Raw genomic sequence first — 11,934 nt, forward strand, 5'->3', positions numbered from 1 at the left:
CAACAACATTCTGCCATAGGTATAAATATCCATCTTTTATAAATGAAGAGAATGAGCTCAAGAAACTGTTTGCAAAAGTCACACCATTAATAGGTGACAGACACAGAATTCCAAGACAGCTCTGTCTGACTCTGGAACCCTTGCTCTTCCTGGTTGCACTGAAGTTTATTAGTGTAATTTAATGCACGCCTAGAGGTAGATAACATAAAACCCACAACCCAGGTAAAGTGGAGCTCTGTGCCCAAACAACAGTGATCTGCCCCTACCCCAGCATGTCCATCTCCATTTATCACTCAATTTACAGCTCTGATATTTACTATTGATCACTGGCTGCTAATCATGTAAGTTTGTCTTACGTCTTCAATTGCAAAAAAAAAAAACCCTGAAACCAAATTCTTTATCTCATTTTCTGTCCCCATAGAACTTATTCATCCAGTGATAGCAAGTGCACAATCAATACATCCTGGTGAATTGGTTAGATTTTCTTACTGTAAATGCTTTCAAAGATTCCAAGTTGGAAAGGGCTTTGAGTATTTGCCCCTCATAGAAAAATAATTCCAAAAGCACATAAAGCCATTCATTTTTCTTTTTCCTAGGCAAAAGGAAGAGGGGAGGATGGTGAGTGGGGAAAGACAGGAGCAAAGGATTATAATGGGGCAAGAGAGAACTTTTGAAGGTGATAAATATGTTCTTATGCTGATGGTTTCACAGTCGCATGAAATGGCAAAGCTTACCAAACTGTATGTCTTAAATAGGTGCAATTTATTATAAACCAATTACACCTCAATAAAGCTGTGAAAATAATGCAGGCAGATACAGAGAAAATCAAGATGGAAATTGTCTTAGGGAAGGAAGAAAACTTCAAAAGAGGGTGTTAATAAAAAGAGGGAGAGTCCAATGGTGAGAACCTTCAATGTCAGGTACTGCTAAGGGGCCGTCACAGCTGGGGCATAACCAAATAAGCATTTTAGAAGGATCTGCTGGAAGCTCTGCACAGGGTGGATGAGAGGATGATCAAGCCTGGAGGGAGAGGAGGGAGCAGTTATGAGGCCATGGCAAGGGTCTGGGCTGGGTTAAGGCAGTGGAAATGGGAGAGAAGATATGGAGTCAAAGGATTTCAAGGAGTCAGAATAGACAGATTTGGCCCCAGGCAACACAGAGACAATGGAGCTAAGGATGGCCTTGATTTGTGTAGCCTAGAAGAGTGGGTGGTGTCATTAAGAGAGATAAAAAAAAATCCCAGCGGAAAGGTCAGTATCATAAAGGGCTTTATGATCATTTAAGAATGACCCAGAGGAGAAGACAGTAAAAGATACCAACAGCAGGCAAGTACATAAAATACTGTGCTAAGTTCAGCCATGTAATCCTCCAGTTATTAAATGGCCTATACTTTTAAACCATTTGAAACAAAAGTCAAATGGCTTGAGAATAGATAAGCAAACCACAGTACCATCCAAGGGATGGGAATCACTACCAAGTAGTGACTGAACATGATAGATTTGAAGATTATGTACAAAATAATTTTGCTAGGTAATCTAAAGCTTTTCTGTTTAGAATAAAATATTATATACCTACAAGGATTTCAGTAACTGTGTAACACCTAGAAAGAACTCAAAAAATAAAATATCATCAGATCACAATGAATAAAAAATCCTTTTGGCAATAAATGGCGCTGGAAAAAATGGATAGCCATATGCAGAAGAATAAAGAATTAGAGCCCTAACTCTCCCCATATACACAAATCAGATCAAAATGGATTAAAGACTTAAATCTAAGATGTGAAACTATGAAACGACTAGGTAAAGCATTGAGGAAACAACTCCAGGACATTGGCTGGGGCAAGGATTTTTTGAGTAAGACCTCAAAAATACAGGCAACCAAAGAAAAAGCAGACAAATGGGATTTCATCAAGCTAAAAACCTTCTACACAGCAAAGGAGACAATCAATAAAGTGAAGAGACAACCCACAGAATGGGAAAATATATTTACAAAGTACCCATTTGACAAGGGATTAATAACCAGAATATATAAGGAGATCAAACAACTCAATAGAAAAACATAATCTGATTTTAAAATGGGCAAAAAGTCTGATTACACATTTCTCGAAAGAAGACACACAAATGGCCAATAGGCACATGAAAAAAATGCTCAACATCACTAATCATCAAAGAAATGGAAACCAAAACTACAATGAGATAACATCTCACACCAGTTAAAATGGCTTTTATCAAAAAGACAGGCAATAACAAATGCTGGTGAGGCTGTAGAGAAAGAGGAACCCTTGCACACTGTCGGTAGGAATGTAAATTAGTATAGTTACTATAGAGAACAATATAGAGGTTCCTCAAAAACCTAAAAATAGAACTACCATATGACCCAGCAATCTCACTACTGGGTATATTTTCAAAAGAAAGGAAATCAGTGTATTGAAGAAATACCTGTACTCCCCACGTTTACTGTAGCACCATTCACCACACCCAAGATTTGGAGCCAACCTAATTGTTCAACGATGGATGACTGGATAAATAAAATGTGGTACATATACACAATGGAATATAATTCAGCACTAAAAAAATGAAATCCTGTCATTTACAAAAACATGGATGGAACTAAAGGGCGTTAGGTTAAGTGAAATAAGCCAGGCACAGAAAGACAAATATCACATGTTCTCACTCATATGTGTGAGCTAAAAAAAAAAAAACTGAACTCATGGAAATTTAGAGTATAAGGATGGCTCCCACAGGCTAGGAAGGGTGGTGGGGAGGGGAGTATACAGAGGGGACAGTTAATGGTTACAAAAATACAGTTAGATAGAAAGAATAAGATCTAGAGTTTGGTAGCACAATACGGCAACTAAAATTAACAATAATTTGTTGTATATTTCAAAATAACTAGAACTAGAATGTTCCTAACACAAAAACCTAATAAATTCTTGAGGTGATGGATCCCCCAATTACCCTAATTTGATCACACATCATATGCTTGTATCAAAACATCACATGTGTCCCACAAATATGTACAACCATTATGTATTTATGACGATTAAAAATTTATAAAAGAAAAAGAAAAGAAAAAATCTATAGGTGTGAGGATGGCACCTCCTCTACCATCTGTATGTTTACTGCCCTCGTTGTCAACAAATTCTTCCATTTGGCCAAATCCTGTATTAATACAAAACATGAGCTCCTCTCAGATGTTCCCTCATACCAGGGCTCTCAAATCTGAAAGAACTACTTAAAATAAATATTCAAAGGTTTCCTTAGAGTTCTAAGTCAAATCTATAAATGAATCAATGAACTGGTAATTTTTCATGAATTAGGAAGTGAAAGCTATTTACTATGCTCTAATTATTCAATAACTAGGCAAGTCATTAGATTCATCATTTTAAGAACTGAAAACAACAGACTGGCCAAGGTAGATAGTTATGGGAGAGAAAATTCTGGAACCCAGATTGCCTGAGCCAGCATCCTCTACCAGCGAGTCCATGCAGTAATAAATGTTTGGTGAGCCTGTCAGATCAAATCAAATTTCCTTATGTACTGCTATCCAAAAATGAGGATCATCTGCATATAAAATGTGCCAGCATTTTAGTAACCATGTTGCATGTACAGTATATCAAAAGCCTTTCACATTGGTCCATGACGGACTGGAAATAAAAACAATTGTTCCTTCACCACAAACCATACAAGGATAGTGTTTTAGAGCATATCTGGTTTGAAACAGAGTTCATTTAGTCAAAACAGTCAAACTGGTTCCACTTAATGACAAGTAACATGCAGAAGAAAATGCTAGGTACACAAGTTTGAATGGCTTTTTATTAACTTTTGTGAGAAAAACTTTCTTAGTGTGAGGCAATTATAATAGTCCTCCATTGGGTCTGGTACTTATTTCTTAACCTCAGGAAGTAAAGAGTGTCAATTTGACATTATATAATTGCCAGTTTTACTCCTAAAAACTGACAAAGCACAGAAATAAATGAAATAATGTGGCTGGGGGAAAAACTATTGTCATAGTCATCAGGATGATTCCCATCCTGCTAAAGGCTTTGATTTTCAATTTTACACGAAACTTTAAATTGAGATTAGGTATAACAATTAAATTCTAAAACTGAATTCATGTTACTGTATCCTCAGTGAAGACTGTAAGTTCCAAGTCCAACAATACACCAACTTAGACATCCTGAGGGCAAAATGTGGAAAAACATCCCCATTTTAGTGGTGATAGTGGGAGAGCTCACTGAATATGATAAAGCTATAAGGAATTTCAGTCTTCCTACTTGAAGGAAATAATACTAACCAAGTCACACCTCCTGGAAACAGAATGTTAAATCATAAGAGACATGAAGTTACGTCTCCATGACTCACGTTTCTCCTGGACGTAAAGATAGCCTTCCATCGTCCACTGGCTGGGGGGTCTGTAGTCTTGGTTGGCAGACTTCATCCTCTGCATCAACCGCTCCACCTCTTGTCGAGTGCTTTCAAAATTATTCCTTGTCTTAAGTAAATAAAAACAGCAATTTCATTCAGTGTTTTCTACCACGTTTGAAGAACCTCCAGACTAAAGTTTCACAAGTTCAAATGGTATAAAAGAGAACCTTGATCCTTTCAGCACTATTCACCACACCCATGACCCTGTAATGTTGAGTCCTGTGGTCTGATTTTGAATTGCTTTAGTGAACACTTCTCTGAAAGACCTTCTGCATGTTTCTCTTAGAGAGAGAGAGAGAGTGTGTGTGTGTGTGTGTGTGTGTCTGCGCGCGCGCGCGCGCGCGCACGCGACTTTCTTCCTATTTTCACACTCCAATGTTATTACTTGGGGGTAAACTATGTCAATTAAAAATATGGGCTGGGTGCAGTGGCTCACACCTGTAATCCTAGCACTCTGGGAGGCTGAAGCAGGAGGATCACTCAGGAGTTTGAGGCCAGGCTGAGCAAGAGCGAGACCTCATCTCCACAAAAAAAAAACAGAAAAATTAGCCGGACGTGGTGGTGCGCGCCTGTAGTCCCAGCTACTAGGGAGACTAATGCAGGAGAATTGCTTGAGCCCAGGAGTTTGAGGTTGTAATGAGCTATGATGATGTCACTACACAGGCAACAGAGTGAGACCTTATCTCAAAAAAAAAAAAAAAAAACAAAAAACTAAAGTAAGATGCATTAAATAGAATTTGAATTTCCTAATACTTAAGGTACAAAGCTGATACATAGGGACTGAATTTCTTTTGAGGGAAAAAACAAAATAAGTTCACATATTTTTGATATATGTGGCACTGAACAAATCAAGAAAACAGTTCACCACCATTGTACCAAAGGCTTTTTTGAAGAAACATCACGTAGCTTGGTTTACTAATGCAGGTATTAAGAGGTCAGTGTATAAATTAACTCATAAAAATCCATAGGTTTCCAAATTCTAACTTCTTCTGTTACAAGAAATAGTTTACTCACCTTACATCACATTTACTTAAGTTAAGCTATTGAAAGAATCAGGCTTTTCTCTTTGAATATCGCTTTTGCATTCGGGCCACATTACCTTAACAATACATTTTTGTAAACATAATAATCATCACCACCTAAGATATTATGCCTCATAATAAAAGAACTGAATCTCAAAGTAGGTTAGGAATATTTTGTCACTTTTGCTATTTGTCTCTTTCAAACATAAGGATCTGAAATTTTTCTAATTCCTTACCTCTCTCCTGTTCCTGTATCCCAGGAATCTTAATGTAATTGTATGTAATATGGAAATAAATCATAAAAATATTTTGGATTTTGTAATTTTAATATTTACTGAAAAAGCCTCAATGAATTCTATATTAAAAACAATGGGATAAATCAAAGGTGAAATCGATTCTGCTAAACAATCTAAGTTAAAATAAAAGCTAAAACTCAAAACACAAGTAGAATAAATCTCATATTTCGTATGGAACACTCCAGTTCCATAGTTTTATATACTGGATATCTCCACAATGGCAAGAATTAGATAAGCAGAGAAACACAAGCTTTTTATAGAAAATTAAGTGAAGGTTTTCCAAATTATTTTGGCTATAGAGATAGTCAAGATTTCAATTATAGAAAAACCTCATTTGTCAGGTTTGATAATGCAGAATGAGCTGGCTAAAGTATCATATATACGTTTGTGTATGTACATAAATGTGTATGTTGCTCAGCATTTGAAAATCAGAATTTGTATAACTATGCAATCAGAAATTAAAAGGATTAGACAACTTTACAAAATAAATCCTGATACTAATAGAGAGGCTGTTTGGAAATAATTCTCACTTATGCTTTAAAACAGTTACAAAGCCACATTCAAACCTATTATTTGAAAATAATATACATCACGTATTTTACATATAATTTCAGAGAAAGATACAACATTTAGGTGTTAAAGTATAATCCCTTCACTTCACAAATATAGAAATGCTACCCTCTCAAAAAATAAGACTTGTCTAAGATCCCACCAATATTTTATTTTCCAGCTTTATTGAGGTATAATTAACAAATAAAATTGTATATATTTAAGATCTACAATGTGATATTTTGATATATGTATACATTGTGAAATGATTACCACAGTCAAGTTAATTGACATATCAATCATCACATATAGTCACCATTTTTGTGTGTGTTTGTCTGTGTGGTGAGAATATTTAAGATCTACACTCTTGAGGTAGGAGGATTGCTTGAGGCCAGGAGTCTGAGAACAGCCTGGGCAACACAGAGAGAACCTGCTGCTAAAAAAAATTAGCTGGGCTTGGTGGCACATACTTGTAGTTCTAGCTACTCAGGAGGCTGAGGCAGGAGGATCGCTTGAGCTCAGGAGATTGAGGATGTAGTGAGCTATGATTGTGCCACTGCATTCTAGCCTGGGCAACAGAGTGAGACCTTGCCTCAGGAAAAAAAAAAAAAATCTACACTCTTAACAAATTTCATGTATATAATACAGTATCATTAACTACAGTCACCACGCTGTATTTTACTTCTCCAGAACTTATTCATGCTCTATCACCTAGTAAATTAATGAGAGCACTGGATGAAGGCAAAAGTTTCCAAACTTCCAGGTGTCAACACCTGGGTAATATTTGCTTTTATAAAATTTGTTTGTATAAATTTTTCTAACATGAGATTAGTGGTTTTTTGTTGTTGTTGTTGTTGTTTGGGTTTTTTGGTGTACTTTCAATTAACAGCTAGAAAACAATTTTTTTAATACGTTTATAAAGTGGCTTTTCTAAATTATTGAGGTTTTACTGTACCTAGAGATGTTTTTGAAAGATTCCAAGGTTGGACTTGGCTATAACTTAGTTGCCCTGTGATCATCAGATGTGCTAAGGAGAGGCAGTAAGAACAGGAGTACTCTTACATTCTGCAAGTTGAACTGCAGCTGTTGCTTATATGGCGCAAATTCCTGGGCAAGTTCATATCCCTCGTGGTAAAAAGTAAACAAACCCTGAAGAAATGACAAAAGCTGCAAAGACATAAAAAAAGAAATCATGAAAACTTGTTTTAAAAAAAGATGATCATCAAATGTAAAATACTGGGGAAATTATATTTCATTCTAATTCCTCAAGCTAATACATTTTGAATCCCTTTGTTTGGCAAGGCAGGTAATAGATTTATGGATATAAAATAGAAACCAGAAAAGTACTTTTATTTCCTTTTTCTTAGACAGTGATCTAATTTTTGAGCCTGATCATGAACAGTTTTCATGTTCACTTCTCAACTATTCATATGCATTGAGGAAACATCTAGAAGAGACCACTGAGGGGGATGAAGACCAAAGTGGCATAGGTCCTACCCTGGAAGAGCTTCTGGTCAAAACAGGGAGATAAAACACGTGTACACAGAAGGAAGACTAAACCAGTAAAACACAGATAAAACGTACTCAAGGGAAGGAATAAGAATTTGGCCAGATGAAATTGAGCAAAAGTATCACAAGGTGGCAGTACTGATTTGGATATGGAATAGACAGCACGTTAGCAAGGTGTGGGAACTCAAAACAGAGGAAAGAGTTGAGCAAAAACACCGAACTAGATAACACAGGTCTTTCATTTCAGAGTTAGAGTAAAATTTTCCTTAGAAAACTACAATTTCTGCGACCCTAGTCTTTTAATCCCAAATTCATATGTGCTTATTTATGTTTTTATCCATAAACTAAGACCGGCTCTCCACAGAATGACAGGACACAGTTATTTTTTTATGGAATAAACTATATTGTTAAAAACTTGATTTAAGTATTTTCATTTGATTCACAGAGATTTTATTCCACAGACTTCTTCCTTCAACTCAATCTCTCCCACAACCTCTTTCTGCAATAAAGTTAGAAAATATTTTTGAAAGGTAGCTCAGAGTATGTCTGTAACTTACTATTTAAAAAAAAAAAAAAAAGACACACAATTTGTAACCATTTTCCCACGTGAATAACATTCTGCCACTTCCTCTGTCTGGGGAGGCAGCGAGGACTAGGCTAAGCATCAACTGGTATGTCTGATTTCCAACAAATAAACATGGTTCTGTCTGAAAACAATGACCTAGTGCTTTTCTTCCTATAAACAAGTGAACTTCATACAATGTTCATTTCAGAAAGTATATATATATCCAAATCATTTTTGTTAAGTTGTTACAGTTTAAGGACTTTTATTCTCTTGAGCAATAGTTCCCGACGTTTTGCCAAAAGGTATTGTTTGCCATTTTAGAATTATACTCTCAGCTTTACAGCAACTGATAACAATTATTATCAAAACTAAATATTCAATAGCCTATCTTGAAATCATGCTATACTTGTCAAATTATCCAATAAAATATATAGTCTGCATATACTGCTACCTAAGTATACCAAATTGCAGCTAAAATTAGATTCGAAATACCTTTATTAAGGGTTTGGATATGTAGACAGAGCTTTTCAAAGAGAAAATATTTTTGAAATATATAGATAACATTAGCCTTCTGAACATCCAAATAACAGTTTATAAAGTTGTTAAAGAAGTATTATTTCATATTTTACCATCTATAATTAGTCTACAATTAAACCATCTCATTATGAACTGGATGCCACACAAAGTAGATGCTATTTTAAAATCAGCATATGTACAAAAATTAATTAAACTTGTAAAGAAGGTATTTTAAGAATATCTGTGATAAAGCTTGCTACAAAACACCTAATCCCCTGAGATACATCTTTTCTAATATTCTGAGTGCTCAGAACCTGGGAAAAAGACAAAATACATTGATATTTCAGAAATATGAACTCACCACTCAGAATCATACCTAGAATGTTGCTAAAAAATTCTAACAAATGGTGAATTATAATCTTTAGGTCCCGGAGGTTTATGATAATTTGAATTGCTTTATCACGGCTTGATGCCCCAGTCCTAAAGTCATGTTACAGGTTGAGCATCTCTAATCTGAAAATCTAAAATCCAAAATGCTCCAAAATCCAAAACTTTTGGAGCACCCGATATGGTATCACAAGTGGTAAATTCCACACCTGAGACCTTTGCTTTCTCACAGTTCAATGTACACAAACTTTGTCTCATGTATAAAATTATTAAAAATATTGTATAAAACTACCTTCGGGCTATGTATATAAGGTACATACGAAACAGAAATGAATTTCATGTTTATCCTGTATCCCCATCCCCAAGATATCTCTTTATATATATGCAAATATTCCACAAACTGAAAAAATTCAAAATCCAAAACACTTCTGGTCTCAAGCATTTCAGATACAGAATACTTAGGCCCTTACACGAAGGGCCTCTTAATGCTTAAAGATTCACTGAACCCCTTGTGGGTCCCCTAACTAAAAATCTCTTATGGAAGTATTTTGATGTGGATTTGGGTAGGCCAACATTTTCCACTGAGCTGTGCTTTTAGATTCTTAATTATGTTTAAAAAGTAAGATTCTGGCACCTCCTTTTATTCAGGTTACTCTGTATTCTCAGCATTTCATATGCAGCCAACTTTAGTCAAGATGAAAATAAACCCACTGGTGCCTCTGGCACAATTCAGATTCACTTAATAGCAGACAGATATGTTTTAATCACATAACACATGCTGAGCACCCACTAGGAAATGTACAATTCTATGGAAGGTACATTTAAAAAAAAAAAAAAAAAAAAAAAAAACACCACCCACCTTTTCCTTTTGTTCTACATCTTTGGAAACAGCTTTTGGGAAAGTTTATTAAAGAGAGCATTATGAAATAACTGCCTCTAGGTGGCAGCAAGGTTAAACTTTTTTAGGCTTGAATAGGTGCTAGTTCATTTTATACTCCACCAAATTCCAAGATGATAAACCAAGGGAACTTAGCAGGGCAGCCTGAAAATATTTAAGAGTTGCATTTCCCACATGACATTTTCTTCGGTCAATCTGCCTCAATGGCTCGGATGTTGCAGAAAAGGCTATGATCTCAGCTTATCTTAAAGAATATTTGACCTTTAAAATAACAACAGTAACAATAATAACTACAAACTACTAACTAGACAGTCTAGATTTTAATACTAAGAAAGTTCCTTTTATCATCATGAAAATCTCATATAACACTTTATTATTCCCAAAGGTTTTAGAACCAAATTATTTGTCACTCTAATAACCCAACCAAATGTAAAAATTGATACTGCATTTACAGATAATGTTTTTAAAAAACCCATTACAAGTCAGCAAAAGAACAAATATTCATAATTTCCCAGCCCATTAATCACCAGATAATCAACTAAATTCAGTATGGATGTGACACTTCTAAAAGTTTCAAGGCTGAAGTTACCAGTGATAATGTGATTGGCAAAGAAAAGCAAGAGCTACGAAAAAGGTTGGGGCTGGCATGGCAGTGAAAGGGAGAGCCTTGAAACAGTAGATGCAGTATTTCCAGATAACTGTTCCTCAAACTGAGAACCGAGATGTAAATACTCTTATAAAGATGTGATCCTACATGTCTGACCTCTTTTCTTACTGATAATAATCAATTATTACAATTAATGATTTTCTTCAGGCTACTAAAATTCCCAAAGTGGTAGAGATGTGCCTGCCACCTGCTCAGAACAACTTTGCCAATCAAGCTCAGAATTTGTTCTTGACTTTGACAGAGACCTCACTATCAATTTCTACAGAGTCCCTCATAATCGATTTCTACAGAGTCCTTCTACCACCCTTACCAACAAAGAAAGGCTGGTTGCCAAATATAACTCAGTAAGCATCTCTGACCACTAAAAAACTAAGCATAAATCCTTATTGCCTAAGAAATTAATTGCCCACTGATTAAAATACTGAATTCTCCCATTCCACAGTTAACATCTCATTTAATGATGAAAGACTGACTGCATTTCTTTACCCCTTCCCTGGCCTGAGGGCCCCCAGATCCGGAACAAGACAAGGATGACCATTCTTGACACTTCTATTCAATATTGTACTTGTGTGCTGCAGTCAGAGCAGGTAGGCAAGAAATAAAAGTCATCAAGATAGGAAAAAAAGGTAAAATTATGTCTATTTGGAAACACCATGATCTTGTATATACAAAATCCTAAGGAATCCAGGACAAAACTACTAGAACTAATAAACAAGTTCAGCCAGAATACAGAAACAAAGATCAATATATAAAAACCAATTGTATTTCTATACACTTGCAATGAAAAATCTGAAAATAAAATTGAGAAAACAATTCCATTTGCAATAATTTCAAAGGGAATGAAATACTTAGGAAAATTAATTTAACAAAAGAAGTATAAAACTTATACTCCAGAAACTGTAAAACACTGTATAAAGAAATAAAAGAGGATCCAAATAAATATCTCATGTTCACAGATTAGAGAAATCAATATTGTTAAGATGGTGATATTTCTCAAACTGATGTACAGATCCAACACAATCTCTATCAGAATCCCAGCTTACTTCTTTGTAGTAATTGACAAGCTAATTCTAAAATTCATATGGAATTGCAAGGGAC

General features: G+C 35.3%; 1 protein-coding gene across 1 annotated transcript in view; it reads right to left on the bottom strand.

Moving 5' to 3' along the window:
- ARHGAP42 (Rho GTPase activating protein 42) overlaps positions 1-11,934 on the bottom strand; it is a 333,741-nt gene that overhangs the window by 90,991 nt on the left and 230,816 nt on the right. Inside the window, exons 7-8 of the mRNA XM_012659813.1 lie at positions 7,357-7,461; positions 4,378-4,494 (exon numbers count right to left, since the gene is read on the bottom strand). Coding sequence (XP_012515267.1) covers positions 4,378-4,494; positions 7,357-7,461 — 222 coding nt within the window. The remainder of the gene's footprint in view (positions 1-4,377; positions 4,495-7,356; positions 7,462-11,934) is intronic.

Source organism: Propithecus coquereli, unplaced genomic scaffold (genome assembly GCF_000956105.1).
Source record: "Propithecus coquereli isolate 6110/MARCELLA unplaced genomic scaffold, Pcoq_1.0 Scaffold636, whole genome shotgun sequence".
Taxonomy (NCBI): Eukaryota; Metazoa; Chordata; class Mammalia; order Primates; family Indriidae; genus Propithecus; species Propithecus coquereli.